Source organism: Heterodontus francisci, chromosome 17, assembly GCF_036365525.1.
Source record: "Heterodontus francisci isolate sHetFra1 chromosome 17, sHetFra1.hap1, whole genome shotgun sequence".
Classification (NCBI taxonomy): domain Eukaryota; kingdom Metazoa; phylum Chordata; class Chondrichthyes; order Heterodontiformes; family Heterodontidae; genus Heterodontus; species Heterodontus francisci.
Window position 1 is genome coordinate 63381355 of NC_090387.1, and position 15818 is coordinate 63397172.

The following is a 15818-nucleotide window of genomic DNA, read 5'->3' on the forward strand; positions in this document are numbered from 1 at the left end:
TACCAACTAATTTGGAAATATTCAACAAGAGAAATCAAGTTGTTTCCTGGTACGTGAATCTAAACTTGGCAGCCAAAATGTTCAAAAAATGCAAATTGTGTCTCCTCGTTTTTCCCTCCTTCCGTGAAGTGGGTGCTGGCCACAGGTCAGTGGGTGCTGGGCATAGTTTAGTGGGGAGTTGGGTGCCATCTGGTAGCTTGTACAAGTAGCCTGTATGTGAGCAATAGAAGACTATTCAATTATACACCTTGCCCAGTCCAGTCCTCACCCACCAGTCACACCCACACATTTTCCCAGCGGGGCTCACTGGACAGTGATTTGGAAAGGGAGTCATGTTCTGCAACTTGGAGACACTGGCACTGTAATTCCACAGACTTTTCTAATCTCCTGTTGTAACTTTGGTGGAAGATTGCGTAATTCCCAAAGAAATAGAATAAATGGCCGTTTTTAGCCATTTGTGCTGTTTTGGAAGGAGTTCCACTGATCTCCATCTGCCTCAATGGGAATATCCCACGTATAGATTACTGCTTGAATGCCAATAATCCAGGTGTAAACTACTGCCTGAATGGGAATACCCCAGATATACAGCGTCGCATTGCCTACGTATTATAAAGTAGCATGTTCAGTGGATATATTAAATCTTTTTTTGTTGTCAGTCTCTTTCTGTAACTTAGCTCTCTGCACCAGCTTTTCACCTTTTTTCTTCACTTTTTCAGGTCTTAGCTCTTTGGCTCAGTCATTTATTGTTAATGAAGCTTTCGTGTCCTCTCTCGTTCATCTGGACCTCTCTGGGAATCCTGGGATATTAGCTGCTGAGGATACCAGTGTAAGTGGATGGAAGCAGCAGTAGCACAGGCCTCAATGTAACCACAACTTTGGTTTCTGAAGTGCCTAAACTTTGAATTCAGTGTCTGATTATTCTCATCCAATCGATAAAGCATTGGATCCAGGAACATATGTCGGTGTGGCAACTCAGCTCACTATTAATAATGTGTTTGGTTTCAAAAAGGTCAGTTGGAAATTAGTAACCTGTACAACAAAAGTTGAAACTGAGAAATTTTCAAGTTCCTGTTTATACAAACTAAGGCCCAACAACTTTCTTCTCAAAAGACATTCTCAGATCCACTCCCAGTTCCAGTATACAGATTTTAGGCAAATAATGCAACTAATGTTTCTCATCAGTAAAAGCTGCCTAGCTTGCAAATTGGTGTCTAACTTCCACACTGATTTTAGCTGACCTGTTTAAGAATGAATGGGAGTAATTTTGACTCTGTGAGATATGATGGATGACTGCAAATCGGCAGCCTACGTTACATCTCTCACGATCTTTATTTTCATTGACTTCAAAATTACCCCCAATGACTAATAATGTGCGGCACAAAACCACATTGACTAATTCAACTCGTCCTTATCTGTGGATTTTCCTATATTTCCAAGATGAATTGGCTTCAAATAATCATGGATAGGAAAATAGATCAAAGCACAATCTACAAACCTGTTTAGCCCCCACTGTGGTTCTTTAAGTGTCTGACCCAAGCTTTTTCAACGTTAACCTTTACTAGATTTTGTAGATGATTTTCTCAGTTAATTTGTGTGCTAATTAGAAAAACTGAAAACCTGCTGGATGAGAGTAAAGGACAGTTCATAATTTTCAACTGATGGAAAGTGGGGGGCATTTTGAAACCAGGGTAATTATTGCAGAAGGTCCCCATCTTAATCTGCAAATGGAGATCTTTAAGCCAATAAAACTGTTTAACAGTAGCATTATACTGCACATTTTGTATAGCTTTGGAGCAATATTGATTTGGTTTCATGATAATTGCAAAGTATTTAGTGTAACTGTAGTTGACCCAGGTTTCAGTTTTGGGATTCAGACAGCCTCCAGTATATGATAAACTTTAATATGATATACTCCTAGGTGGTATCTTTGATTACCTTTAATTTCTAATCATTAGTGAAGAGGTGACAGAATGGTCAGCTTTCTACTAACATTAGAAGTGTCACTAGCCTTCAAACACTGATTAGCAGAGCTGTACATCTGTATTACTCATACATAATTGTTAGAATACATTAATAATTTGGTTTAAACCTAGTCAAGTATCCCAGCTCACTTAGCACTAGACATTTTAACAAAAGGCAGAGTCTTGTTTCTGTGTACGAACAAAGGCAGTTTGTAAGCAGAGAGAGTGCTGATTCATCAGAATGATTTCAGGACTTAGGTGGTTAAATTATGAGGGCTGATTGCATAAGCCTGTCTTGTCGTTCCCTTGAGTTTGGAAGGTCGAGGGTTGGAAGAAAGTTGACCATTTTCCCATCAGACAGCAAGCTAAAATGTCTTTGTGAGAAGCTGGTTCTTGATGTACTGGCTGAGCTTGTATTATTTGGGAACAGACTGAGTTAGTGGCTAAAATGTCTGGACACTTGCAAATAACTGATGATTAACATCAGAATATGATCAGGGACAAAGCCAGTATGTACATTACATACGAACAAGGAGCAGGAGTAGGCTATTTGGCCCCTCGAACCTGCTGTGCCATTCTATAAGATCATGGCTGATGTGTTTGTGAACTCAACTCCACTTTCCTGCCTACCCCTGATACTCTTTGACTCCCTTGTTTGTCAAGAATCTGTCTACCTCTGCCTTAAAAACATTCAATGACCCTGCCTCCACTGCTCTCTGAGGAAGAGAGTTCCACAGACTCTCGACCCCCTGAGAGAAAAAATATCTCCTCATCTCTGTCTTAAATGGGTGACCCCTTATTTTTAAACTGTGCCCCCAATATTTTCGTCTCTCCCACAAGGGGAAACATCCTTTCAACATCCACCCTGTCAAGTCCCCTCAGGATCTTATATGTTGCAGTAAGATCACCTCTCATCCTTCTAAGCTCCAATGAATACAGACCCAGCCTGTCCAACTTTTCCTCATAAGATATTATATCATGGATATTAGATGGTGATTTACTGAGTATAACTATAGGGCCAGTAGTCAGTGGTTTTTAGAATTCTCCAGAGGGTTGGAAATCCAAGCAGGCAGAATACAGAAGTTGAGAGTGATCACCTTGAGCCTCCGAACCAGGTTGTTTTACTTGTCATTTAAGGTAATCTGAAGACAGTTGTATTATAACATAGCAGTGAATCAATATTTATTAAAGCTTGTTGTTGAATTACCACTCGGGCCTGAGTCATGCAGAAGTCATGCAACTCTTTGTTGCAACAATAACAGGAAAGAAATCCATTAGCAGCAGTGCTTTGCTTTTATCCCCGAGAACTATGGGGTGCCAGCAGTATATCTGCATGCTGTCAATTCGCACCACTGTCAAACCAGGTACCTCTCTCTCCTCACTTAGAACTTCCACTGAAACAACAGCATTAGAAAACACTCAATGCTGGCCCTCTCAATGACTCAGATGCAACTTTGAATAGTTAGGGTGCTGAGAGCATTTGACTTGACACTGATACATTATGTCATTACTCCCAGCATTGAAACCACAACAAGTGACCCTTCTGATGTGGAAGCCAGCCATATACAAGAAAGTTATTCAGGCAAAAAGCAAATAAAGGGAGGAATCAAAGACTTAAAGCTTCAGCCTTATGATTAAATATTTATTACTTAAGCATGTCTCCAGGCATCTCGTACAAAATGTCTACAAATGTGGCTTCTGCTTTCTTTTTGTCAGAATTTTTATAATTTCATTTCCCGTCCAAATGCACTGGCTCACCTGGATTTGGCTGGTACTGATTGTGCTCTGGATTCTGTAAGTACCGCAGTGTTTTGGCGCAGTTCTCTGACATTATTCCTATCTTTCCAGAACTAGATGATGACTGTCAGTTTAGCCCTTGTGTTAGTCAAGAACTAACCATTTTAAAACTCTACACAATGTACTACATTTTTTCTGATGTGAGGAGTAGTATTCTGTTTGTCCTAAAGATTACTTTTCCTTAATGGGAATGAGGGAAGGGAAATAAATGAATACGCTGTTAGCTTTGTTCATGTTGATACAGTACAAGAGACATTCCTTCTGTGCTTATGCATGACCTTCTTCCTTTTCCCCCTCCTCTCCATCTCCTCCCCCCTCACACCCCACCCCACCACTCCCCACCCCCCCCCCCCCCACCCCCCGCAAACCCCGCCCTGTACCTGAAGAATCGGGAAGCTAACTTGCTCCATGTTCTCCACTAATGTGTCATGCAGATTGCCAGACAGGAGGCTTTAACTGTTACCTGAGGACAACACTCCACCCCCCCGCCCCGCCCCAACCTCCCTTATTCCATTGTTCCTGCCCCAATATCCCTACAACAGCAAAACTCAGATTCAGAACTTTACGTTTTAGACTTTGAACCTGTCTTCACCCCACCCCCTCAACCAGTACCATCAAAAACAGTTTATCTGGTCATTTATCTCATTGCTGTTTGTGAGACCTTGTTATGCACAAATTGACCCTCTGCATTGCCCGACAATACAACTGTGATTACACTAAAATCCTTCATTGGCTCGGAATCCCTTTGGGACATCTTGAGGTCATGAGAGGCACAAATTCTTTCTTTCTTCCCCACTTCTTTGTTGAAAAGCATTCACCCACCAACAGATGGCGCCATTGCATCACCATAAGTCCTCTCCACAAGATGACATATCTGTCATTCCCATCAAAATAACTACGTCACCAACTGTTATAAATCAGCTTTTTAGCAGTCTATGGAAAGGCTAATTCAGAAAAGCCACTTACGAATTTGTCAGGATTTGGTAACATTGTGATGCATCCAGAGTTGCACCTTTTCCTGCTTCCTATCCTCCCATTGATGCTGCTATTAGAGATCTTGACATGTGACATAGTGTGTGTGCTCTATAAAGGCCATATGAGGGGAGAAACCGTTATAAATTCTCAATTAGCGAGGAGCCAGGAGCAATATTCATTATATCAGAAGTTGAGGCATGTCAAAAAGTTCTATAGAGGGGTTTTATGTACTGATAAACTGATACCCGTCACAATAAGTTACTCTGGTGTTCCATGACTGATTTTCTGTTTTTCCCTCTGTCAGCTTTTTGGAGCATTGAATCGTGGGTGTTGTATACACCTGACCTCTCTAATCCTCAACCGAAATTTTTTTCCCCATAAGTAAGTAAAACCTATTGAAGTGAAACCAGTTAAAATTCTTTTGCGGCTGTTTGATTTCTGGATAAGGCAGGGCTGATCTAATGACAGAAACAGAAATCCCAAATCATTCAATTTCACATCACCCTGATGGACTCAGGCATCTTCAAATCTTCACTGGATTCGGAGTGATGTTAACTGATGGTAACCTGGTGGCTGCCAGTCAGACTTTAATTATCAGTTGTGTCTGTGAAATCGCCCCTATAAAACTGAAGAAAACTCACTTTTAATTCCCCAAAGGCTGCAGCATATGAAAACAGCTTAAGTATCTGAATCAAATGCTCTGTTTTAATCTATAAATAAGTAGTATTTATAGTGGTTCTTATCCTCTGGATATTTGCACTGAATTTTGTTTCTCATGCCAGCCGTGGGGTTGTATAGATTCTAACTCTTATTAAATCTCAGCTTGGATCAACAACTAACAGAAGTGGCTTTCTCATGAGGCTCACCTCCCAAACTGTGTATCTTCCTGTGGCCTTGAGATCAGCAACACACTACATGTCGAGTCATATTTATGGATCCTGTGTCTTTCTGTTCCATGGCACTTCGACTGCTGCTCCCCTGGATTTTAAAGTAACCCTCTCCATCAGCTGTGCATCTTTACAGATCTGCTGTTCCTTGTATTGTGGAGTTGTTTTTGTAGCTTGTTAGCTCTGGGATTTTTCTTGGAGATAGGATTTCATGGAAGAGGAAGAAAAAATAAGTGTTGATCCAGAAAACCAGCAAAATTGGCACAGCCATTGAAAAAAATTGCTGACAAGTCAAAGTAGATGCTGAGAGAATGATCAGGATTTTATCCTAGCAATGGGAGGTTTTTTTATTCGTTTGTGGGATGTGGGCGGCGCTGGCTAGGCCAGCATTTATTACCCATCCCTTATTGCACTTGAACTGAGTGTCTTGCTAGAGGCCATTTCAGAGGGCATTTAAGAGTCAACCACATTGCTGTGGGTTTGGAGTCACATGTAGGCCAGACCAGGTAAGGACAGCAGATTTCCTTCCCTAAAGGACATCTTTCCCGGAAAGAGCGATGCCGAGAACCCCGTGTCGTCTCTTCTGCAGAAGGCCTGACGAATCTAGTGCCAATTAGGCACTTAAATGGACAGCAGCGTGCCTTCCATGAGATCAAGGACCCCGGCGACAGAAGTCCTGCCCTTGGAGATGTGCTGGCCAATCAGCGGCTGGCAGCTCTTTCACTGAGCAGCGCCACCGTGGAGGCAGCGGCAGCTACTGGTGGAGCACCTACCCGAGGCCCAGGAGCAGCGCTGGACTCAGGCCACAGGTAGATCAGGGTGGGAGGGGTCTCATTGGGGTGGGGATCGTGGGGTGGGGCTGTGTAGGGGGGTCGGTAGCAAGAGCAGGGGTCACTCAGCGGGCCCCCCCTTCCTGGTTCCGGGTCCCTCGTTCAGGCCTATTAATGAGGGGCCCCATCCCGGAGCCATGAAGCAGCCTGCATGGTTTTTCATGCAGTGCTTCCCGTGCAGCGTCAGGGCTGCCTGCCGCATGGCTAATTGCGGCAGCGGCGAGATGAGGCCCTTAATTGGGCATTAATTGCCCAGTTAAGGGCCTCAATTGCCAGTGGGGCAGGAAGGCCGGACTTAATTTTGGTGGAGGCGGAGAAATGGCAGCATCCGCCTCCAATCCCACTGCAGGAGAAAGCATAAAATTCCGCCTGAAGTTTGTCCTCATGGGGGAAGCTAGAACTAGTGGGCACAGTTTCAGAATAAGAGGTCTCCCATTTAAGACAGAGATGAGGAGGAATTTCTTCTCTCAGATGATAAGTCTGTGGAATTCTCTACCCCAGAGAACAGTGAAAGCTGGGTCATTTGATACATTCAAGGCTGAGAGAGACAGATTTTTGATCTACAAGGGAATCGAGGGTTATGGGAGGCAGACAGGAAAGTGGTGTTGAGACTGTGATCAGATTAGCCATGATCTTTTGCATGGCAGAGCAAGCTCAAGGGGCCGAATGGCCTACTCCTGTTCCAATTACAAACATTGTAATTACACTGAAAATGCAGCAGGGTGCAGGCTTGCATTAACTTCAGTTATAGCCAACATTTCATCCATCCGACTGGGAGGGTTTTACCTAATTTCTTGTGGAGAATTTGTGGCCAGGTATTGGTGTTCTCTGCTACTCACGCTGATTTTTAAATTGTTTACACCATTGTCACAGTGACGCACCAGCACTTTCCACCCTGTCACCCTCACACCAACATTCTTCACCTCCTCTCCCTCACACTGACAATCTCCATCCATCCCTTCACCCTCACACTGACATTGTTCACCTCCTCTCCCTCACACTGACAATCTCCATCCATCCCTTCACCCACACACTGACACCTTCACCTCCTCTCCCTCACACTGACAATCTCCATCCATCCCTTCACCCTCACACTGACATTGTTCAACTCCTCTCCCTCACACTGACAATCTCCATCCATCCCTTCACCCACACACTGACACCTTCACCTCCTCTCCCTCACACTGACAATCTCCATCCATCCCTTCACCCTCACACTGACATTCTTCACCTCCTCTCCCTCACACTGACAATCTCCATCCATCCCTTCACCCTCACACTGACATTCTTCACCTCCTCTCCCGCACACTGACAATCTCCATCCATCCCTTCACCCTCACACTGACATTCTTCACCTCCTCTCCCTCACACTGACAATCTCCATCCATCCCTTCACCCTCACACTGACATTCTTCACCTCCTCTCCCTCACACTGACAATCTCCATCCATCCCTTCACCCTCACACTGACATTCTTCACCTCCTCTCCCGCACACTGACAATCTCCATCCATCCCTTCACCCTCACACTGACATTCTTCACCTCCTCTCCCTCACACTGACAATCTCCATCCATCCCTTCACCCTCACACTGACATTCTTCACCTCCTCTCCCTCACACTGACAATCTCCATCCATCCCTTCACCCACACACTGACACCTTCACCTCCTCTCCCTCACACTGACAATCTCCATCCATCCCTTCACCCTCACACTGACATTGTTCACCTCCTCTCCCTCACACTGACAATCTCCATCCATCCCTTCACCCTCACACTGACATTCTTCACCTCCTCTCCCTCACACTGACAATCTCCATCCATCCCTTCACCCTCACACTGACATTCTTCACCTCCGCTCCCTCACACTGACAATCTCCATCCATCCCTCCACCCTCACACTGACATTCTTCACCTCCTCTCCCTCACACTGACAATCTCCATCCATCCCTTCACCCTCACACTGACACTCTTCACCTCCGCTCCCTCACACTGACAATCTCCATCCATCCCTTCACCCTCACACTGACATTCTTCACCTCCTCTCCCTCACACTGACAATCTCCATCCATCCCTTCACCCTCACACCGACATTCTTCACCTCCTCTCCCTCACACTGACAATCTCCATCCGTCCCTTCACCCGCACACCAACATTCTTCACCTCCTCTCCCTCACACTGACAATCTCCATCCATCCCTTCACCCTCACACTGACATTCTTCACCTCCTCTCCCTCACACTGACAATCTCCATCCATCCCTTCACCCTCACACTGACATTCTTCACCTCCTCTCCCTCACACTGACAATCTCCATCCGTCCCTTCACCCGCACACCGACATTCTTCACCTCCTCTCCCTCACACTGACAATCTCCATCCGTCCCTTCACCCTCACACTGACATTCTTCACCTCCTCTCCCTCACACTGACAATCTCCATCCATCCCTTCACCCTCACACTGACATTGTTCACCTCCTCTCCCTCACACTGACAATCTCCATCCATCCCTTCACCCACACAGTGACACCTTCACCTCCTCTCCCTCACACTGACAATCTCCATCCATCCCTTCACCCTCACACTGACATTGTTCACCTCCTCTCCCTCACACTGACAATCTCCATCCATCCCTTCACCCACACAGTGACACCTTCACCTCCTCTCCCTCACACTGACAATCTCCATCCGTCCCTTCACCCGCACACCGACATTCTTCACCTCCTCTCCCTCACACTGACAATCTCCATCCATCCCTTCACCCACACAGTGACACCTTCACCTTGCTCTCATCCTCACTTCGACAATTTCCATTTCCATTCAATTTCCTCATCATTTCACGGACACTCTTCACACCTTTACGCCTACCTCACACCAACACTCTTAATCCCCCTCACCCTGACACTCTTCACCTCTTCACCCTCACTCCGACACTCTTCACACTTCATCCTCACTCCGACACTCTTCACACATCCCCCTCACTCCGACACTCTTCACACATCCCCCTCACTCTGACACTCTTCACACCTCACCCTCGCTCTGACACTCTTCACCCCCTCACCCTCGCTCTGACACTCTTCACCCCCTCACCGTCATTCTGACACTCTTCACCCCTCACCCTCACTCATTGATTTCTATAACAGGTGTTTAATCCCTAAAGCCAGTTTTACTGTCTGGTGGTGTTTGAAAATCTTTTCCAATCTCTCTGCTGAAAGATTCAATTTTACAGGCAGAATTTGCACTAATTATAGGTCAATGCAATGTCTTCTCTTGCAGGAAAACTCGGGAAATCCCTCCTGCACTGAAGCAGTTCTTCAGCAACTGTTTATCCCTAAAGTGTATCACACTGTCGGGTATCAAACTGCCACTGGAAGCAGTGAGGTATGCTTCAGCAACCAGTAAAGCTTTTGAAATGTAGACTGTAAAAAATGTCCAGATTGGATTATGAAAGTAGCGATTAATTTTATATCATAAATGACTCTATGAATGTGTCTTGTGACAGTAAGGTGCAGAACATTGAGTGAAGAGAGCATCCAGAAAGGTGCAGAACAGTGAGTGGAGAGAGAGTACAGCAATGTGCAGAACAGTGAGTGGAGAGAGAGTACAGCAATGTGCAGAACAGTGAGTGGAGAGAGAGTACAGAAAGATGCAGAACAGTGTGTGGAGAGAGAGTACAGCAATGTGCAGAACAGTGAATGGAGAGAGGGTACAGCAATGTGCAGAACAGTGAGTGGAGAGAGAGTACAGCAATGTGCAGAACAGTGAGTGGAGAGAGGGTACAGCCATGTGCAGAACAGTGAATGGAGAGAGGGTACAGCAATGTGCAGAACAGTGAGTGGAGAGAGAGGACAGCAAGGTGCAGAACAGCGAGTGGAGAGAGAATACAACAAGGTCCTGCTGACCCTCTGTACTTCCTCGGGTTCTACCATCCATTGTATATTCCCTTGCCTTGTTAATCCTCCCAAAATGCATCACCTCACACTTCTCAAGATTAAACTCCATTTGTCACTGCTCCGCCCATCTTACCAGCCCATCTATATCGTCCTGTAATCTAAGGCTTTCCTCCTCCTATTTACGATACTACCAATGTTCGTGTCATCTGCGAACTTACTGATCATAACTCCTACATTCACATCTAAATCATTAATGCATACTACAAATAGCCAGGGTCCCAGCACCGATCCCTGTGGTACACCACTTTTCACAGGCTTCTACTCGCAAAAACAACCCTCGACCATCGCCCTCTGCCTCCTGCCACTAAGCCAATTTTGGATCCAGTTTGCCAAATTGCCCTGGATCCCATGGGCTCTTACCTTCTTAACCAATCTCCCATGCGGGGCCTTTTCAAAAGCCTTACTGAAGTCCATGTAGACTACATCAACTGCTTTACCCTCATCTACACATCTTGTCACTTCTTCGAAAAATTCAGTCAAGTTTGTTAGACATGATATCCCCTCACAAAGCCATGCTGACTATCCTTGATTAAACCCCGCCTCTCCAAGTGGAGATTAATCCTGTCCCTCAGAATTTTTTCCAATAGTTTCCCTACCACTGATGTTAGCCTCACTGGCCTGTAATTACCTGGTTTATCCCTCCAACCTTTTTGAATAATGGTACCACATTTGCTGTCCTCTAATCCTCTGGCACCTCTTCTGCGGCTAGAGAGGATTTGAAAATTTTGTCAGAGCCCTGCTATCTCCTCCTTTGCCTTACAGCCTGGGATACATCTCATCTGGGCCTGGGGATTTATCCACTTCTAAGCCCGCTAAAACAGCTAATACTTCCTCCCTTTCAATGCTAATTTGTTCAAGTACATCACAATTCCCCTCCCTGATCTCTACACCTACATCATCCTTCTCCAGTACAGCAAGGTGCAGAACAGGGAGTGCAGTGAGAGTAGAGCACAGTGCCGAACAGCCACCTCCCAGTCCTTCCCAGAGCCCCCTCTCCAACTCCCACCAACAACCCTCCCTGCAGAGTGTTCCCCAACTGTCACCCATTGCCTGCACCTACTCCTGGCCAGTGGCATTATTCTAAGATTATGCCATCTTAATCTGGATTCTCCCACCAGAGTTTCACTGTATAGAATCTTTTTTAAAAAAAAAACCTCAATTACATTATGGCAGCAATTAAACTCACAGGAGCATTTGATCAGGGAATCAGCCCTAATACATACAAAATCCAGATCCCATTCTGCTGACATCAAAGTAGTGTGAACAAATGAAAGGAATGTCAGATAAAGATCAGCTAATCCATCAAGCCCATCTCATCCTGGCATATGATGGTTTCTGAACACCAGTCATCACCCCCTTCCCCCCCTATTCAAACCCAGCTACGCAATCTCCAGAGAAAGCCAAAAAGAAGAGAAAACATGAGGCCAATTTCGGAACAAACTGTGAAATCGCAATTTGACTGCCAGAGGCAATCACGGAAGCTCCAGGAGACATTATAATAACACACCTATTGTTTCCTTAGACAGTGCTTTGATTTGAGCCTGTATGATATTTAATATCAATTTCTTTTGCTAATTATCTTTTTTTATTCTGCAGAGCCATTCTTCAGGGCCTGACCTGTAACACTCACATCTGTGACGTACATCTGGATCTTAGTAACTGTGAGGTAATGAGCAGAATGCTGTGCTATTAGATCATGATTCAGTATTTCCTGTAGAGGGTCCATCCTACCATTTTCTTCTTTATAAAAAAAGCCTTTTCTGTATTTGTCCCACAAGGCCATAAAGGTGTAGTCAACCTTGCCAACACTTGTGATATTTGTCATTGACTCATTAATTTTGCACTTTTGTTTCATGCTGTAATTGACAGGGGTGAAGGAGAAAATCAGGTGCATTAAAACAACACAAAATCAGTAAATTATTACCAATTGTTTATCCTGTCCAGTGTGAAAGAAAGTGCAGAAACCAAATGGGTGAAGGTATGAGCTAACTCTTCTAATAAAAGGACAGAAGGATATTTCTGCATAATTAAAGCAAATCATGGAAACTTGACTTGAAACGTGAGAGTTCCACAAATACAGTTTCATTAGTGCAGGCAATCTCTTGTTTTCATTCAAACAGGAATTTCACCACCAGTTTCTCATATGGTGTGCCCTTGGCCCCTGTAATGCCCTGTGGGTATTGCTGAGCAGAGGTGCCTTGCAAATGAAGACTAGGGATGTCACCCTGAACTGCTTTTTCACACTTTCTAAGTTGGTGGTTTTAAAAACTGCATTGGGTGAGAGATGCTTTCCAACTTGCCACCAGGACGTCTGGTGAAGCACAACATGCTGCAATGGAGATGCTTCAGAAGAACCTATGAGCTGCCAACCTTGGCAAATCCAGCAAGTACTTTGGAGTTGCCCCTGGCTGTATGAGATCTTCATATTGGGAGAAAGCAGGATTAAATTGTACCAAAACTTATCAAAAAAGCTAATGGAATGCTGACCTTTATAACTAAAGGACTAGAATACAAGGGGTTAGAAGTCATGGCTTCAGCTATCCAAAGCCCTGGTTAGACCACACATTAGTACAGTGTTCAGTCTGGACACTACACCTTAGGAAGGATATATTGGTCTTTGAGGGAGTGCAGGGTACGTTTACCAGAATGATATCTGGACTCCTAAATTATAAGGAGAGATTACACAAACTAGGGTTGTATTCCCTAGAATTTAGAAGGTTAAGATGTGATTTGATCAAGGTTTTCAAGATATTAAGGGGAGCAGATAGGATAGATAGAGAGAACCTATTTCTGCTATATAGGAACTCTCGGACTAGAGGGCATAGTTTAAAGATTAGAACCAGATCTTTCTGGAATGAAATTAGGAAAGACTTTTGCACCCAAGTAGAAGTTTGGAAATCTCTTCCACAAATGACAGTTGATGCTAGATCGGTTGATAGACTTTTGTTAACCAAGGTTATAAGGGATATGGGGCAAAGGCGTGTATATGGAGTTAGGTCGCATATCACCCATGATCTCTCAGAATGGCAGAACAGTGTTATGGCCAGGTGAGGAGGGGTCAGAGGCTTCTCTCTTGTCCTTCCTCTTATTTGACCGCAATGAGATTTACTCCTTTTTAAACAGTGGTTGTGTTTACCATCTCGGTGAGTATTTTACCTTTTACCTTTAATGTGATTGTGAAAGAACCAATTGGACAGGTCTTCTTGAGTATAAACAAGAATGAAGTGAGTTTATTATACTTAACAATCTAAACCATATCTAAAAAAATGCGCTACACATTCATACACGTGCTCGCACAAGAATCACACACACACACAAATAGATTACAGAGTGATAATCAGATTTGTGGTTGGATTAGAGTCCAGAATAAATAAAAAATTAATACACAGTCTGTGAGGTTGGATGATTCTGTGGTCTTCCAGATGATGATGTATTCTTGAAGTCTTTGGCTGGTCGACATGCACTTTATGGCTAGCTCACTTGGCTCAGGGTTTGCTTGGAGGCAGACTTTGTAGGTGGCTTTCTTCCTCTGATGTCTCTGTCTGTAGCAATCTGTAGGCTAGGAGGGTCCACAGTCACAGACGGTTTTCAAACTTGCGATGTTATTTGAAGAGAGAGGAACGCAGCCCTTCTGCATCTGCACAGTTTCAGTCACTGGCTTGTCTGTCTTTGTCTAAGGGAAATTCCCAGCTTTAACAGGGATGGACAGACGGTCAAATGACTGCCTCATTGTATTCTCTGGAACCTTCGAATGAGATTCAAGGTTAGGAATTTCCATCTCCTCAGTCTTTGGGATGCCAATATTTACACGTAGGGGTCTGATACTTTCAAAGTCACTGTATCAGGATGGCCTTGAATGTTGTGCTAATGAACACAATCTTAGGTAATTCAATCACTAGAGCAAGCCATTGTTTTGGGCCCAGGCTCATCATGCACGTGTCTCCCGTTGGAGGCCTTGGAATGTGAAAGGTGTTTCAGATGCAAATTGTGGTGGCCATCTTGGCTGCCAGTTTTTAAAAAGTTAACTGTAGGATTTTTCCATTAAAAGTTTAATGTAAGTTTCCAACTGATGAATTATAATTCCTCATTTGGCATATCATGTTTTCTTGACAACAGGCTCAAGGGGCTGAATAGCCTACTCCTGTTCCTGTGTTCCTATTGGCATTTCGCCCAAAATAAAAGCAGCTCATGTACCTAACTGGGAGGCCCATCTATTGTGGGGATGCAGAACCTTAATTCATTTTGAAATAAATTTTAAAAATAAACCTAAAGGAACACATTGGTTAATTTCGCTCACTTACACACTCTCATTTTGTAATTATATTATTTTTGCCTCCTCTCTTCAGCAGTTCTTGGGCAGTGATCTCTTTCCAACAAGTTGGCCAGATCAGATCTCTTCACGCACAGCCCTCTAGCAATATTGCTGCTAGATCTGAGAGAATGTCCCAGGGGGAAAGGGAATCACCTGCATGTTTCATTCCCTTCCTGTGAGAATAAACTTGATTCACTTTCACTGGGTGATGCAGTCACAGACGGTAGGGCAAGTGCAGCTTAGGATGCCTGCTGACAGTTTGAAATGGTCACAGTATTTTGAAACAAACCTCTTCCCTTTGTTTCTCTTGTAGTTGAGATCAGCAGGTGCTCAGGTGATCCAGGATCACATTATTGATGCCAACGCCATCAGTAGCCTGGATTTATCAGACAATGGTAGGTGACTCTCCACAGATGTAATTTGACTGGTACAAGGGGATGATGGTGTTTAAATTGTGCTTCCTCTGTTTTTCAGGGTTTGACTCTGACATGGTGACATTGGTCTTGTCAATTGGAAGAAGCAAATCCATCCGACATGTAGCACTTGGCAAGAATTTCAACATAAAGTCAAAGTAAGCACAGACACAGTGACAAGTTTACATAAGCCAAATACTGCAGATGCTGGGAATCTGAAATAAAAACAGAAAATGCTAGAAATGTTCAGGTTGGACAGCATCTGTGGAGTTAGCATTTCAGGTCAATGACCTTTCATTAGCACTGGGAAAAGTTAGGGGTGTAATAGTTTTTAAGCAAGTGAAAGGGGAGTGGATGGGAACAAAACAAAAGGGAAGGTCTACGAAAGGGTAGAAGGCAGGAAAAATTAAATGGTGAAAGGGTTCATGGTGCAGGGCCAAAAGGAGTGGTAATGGGGCAAGTAAAGTAACAAAAGATGTATCTAGAGGAGATGTGAATGGCAGAATGATGAACAGCTGCTGTTCGAAAGCAAAAGAAAAGAGAAAAACCAGAGCAAAAATCAACATGACAACATGGATACAAAGGTGGCTGAGTGACAGGAAACAAAGAGTAGTGGAACAGTTGTTTCTCGGACTGGAGGAAGGTATACGGTGGGATTCTCTAGGGATCGGTACTAGGACCACTGCTTTTCTTGA

At 44.2% G+C, this 15818-nt stretch overlaps 1 protein-coding gene across 5 annotated transcripts in view; it reads left to right on the forward strand.

Annotated features, from left to right (window-relative positions):
* Nucleotides 1-15818, forward strand: part of carmil2 (capping protein regulator and myosin 1 linker 2) — a 227918-nt gene that overhangs the window by 114139 nt on the left and 97961 nt on the right. For all 5 annotated transcript variants that reach the window (XM_068049521.1, XM_068049522.1, XM_068049525.1 and 2 more), the window contains 7 exons: nucleotides 717-826; nucleotides 3678-3755; nucleotides 5038-5114; nucleotides 9722-9826; nucleotides 11995-12064; nucleotides 15024-15105; nucleotides 15185-15281. In XM_068049521.1, the coding sequence (XP_067905622.1) occupies nucleotides 717-826; nucleotides 3678-3755; nucleotides 5038-5114; nucleotides 9722-9826; nucleotides 11995-12064; nucleotides 15024-15105; nucleotides 15185-15281 (619 nt within the window). The remainder of the gene's footprint in view (nucleotides 1-716; nucleotides 827-3677; nucleotides 3756-5037; nucleotides 5115-9721; nucleotides 9827-11994; nucleotides 12065-15023; nucleotides 15106-15184; nucleotides 15282-15818) is intronic.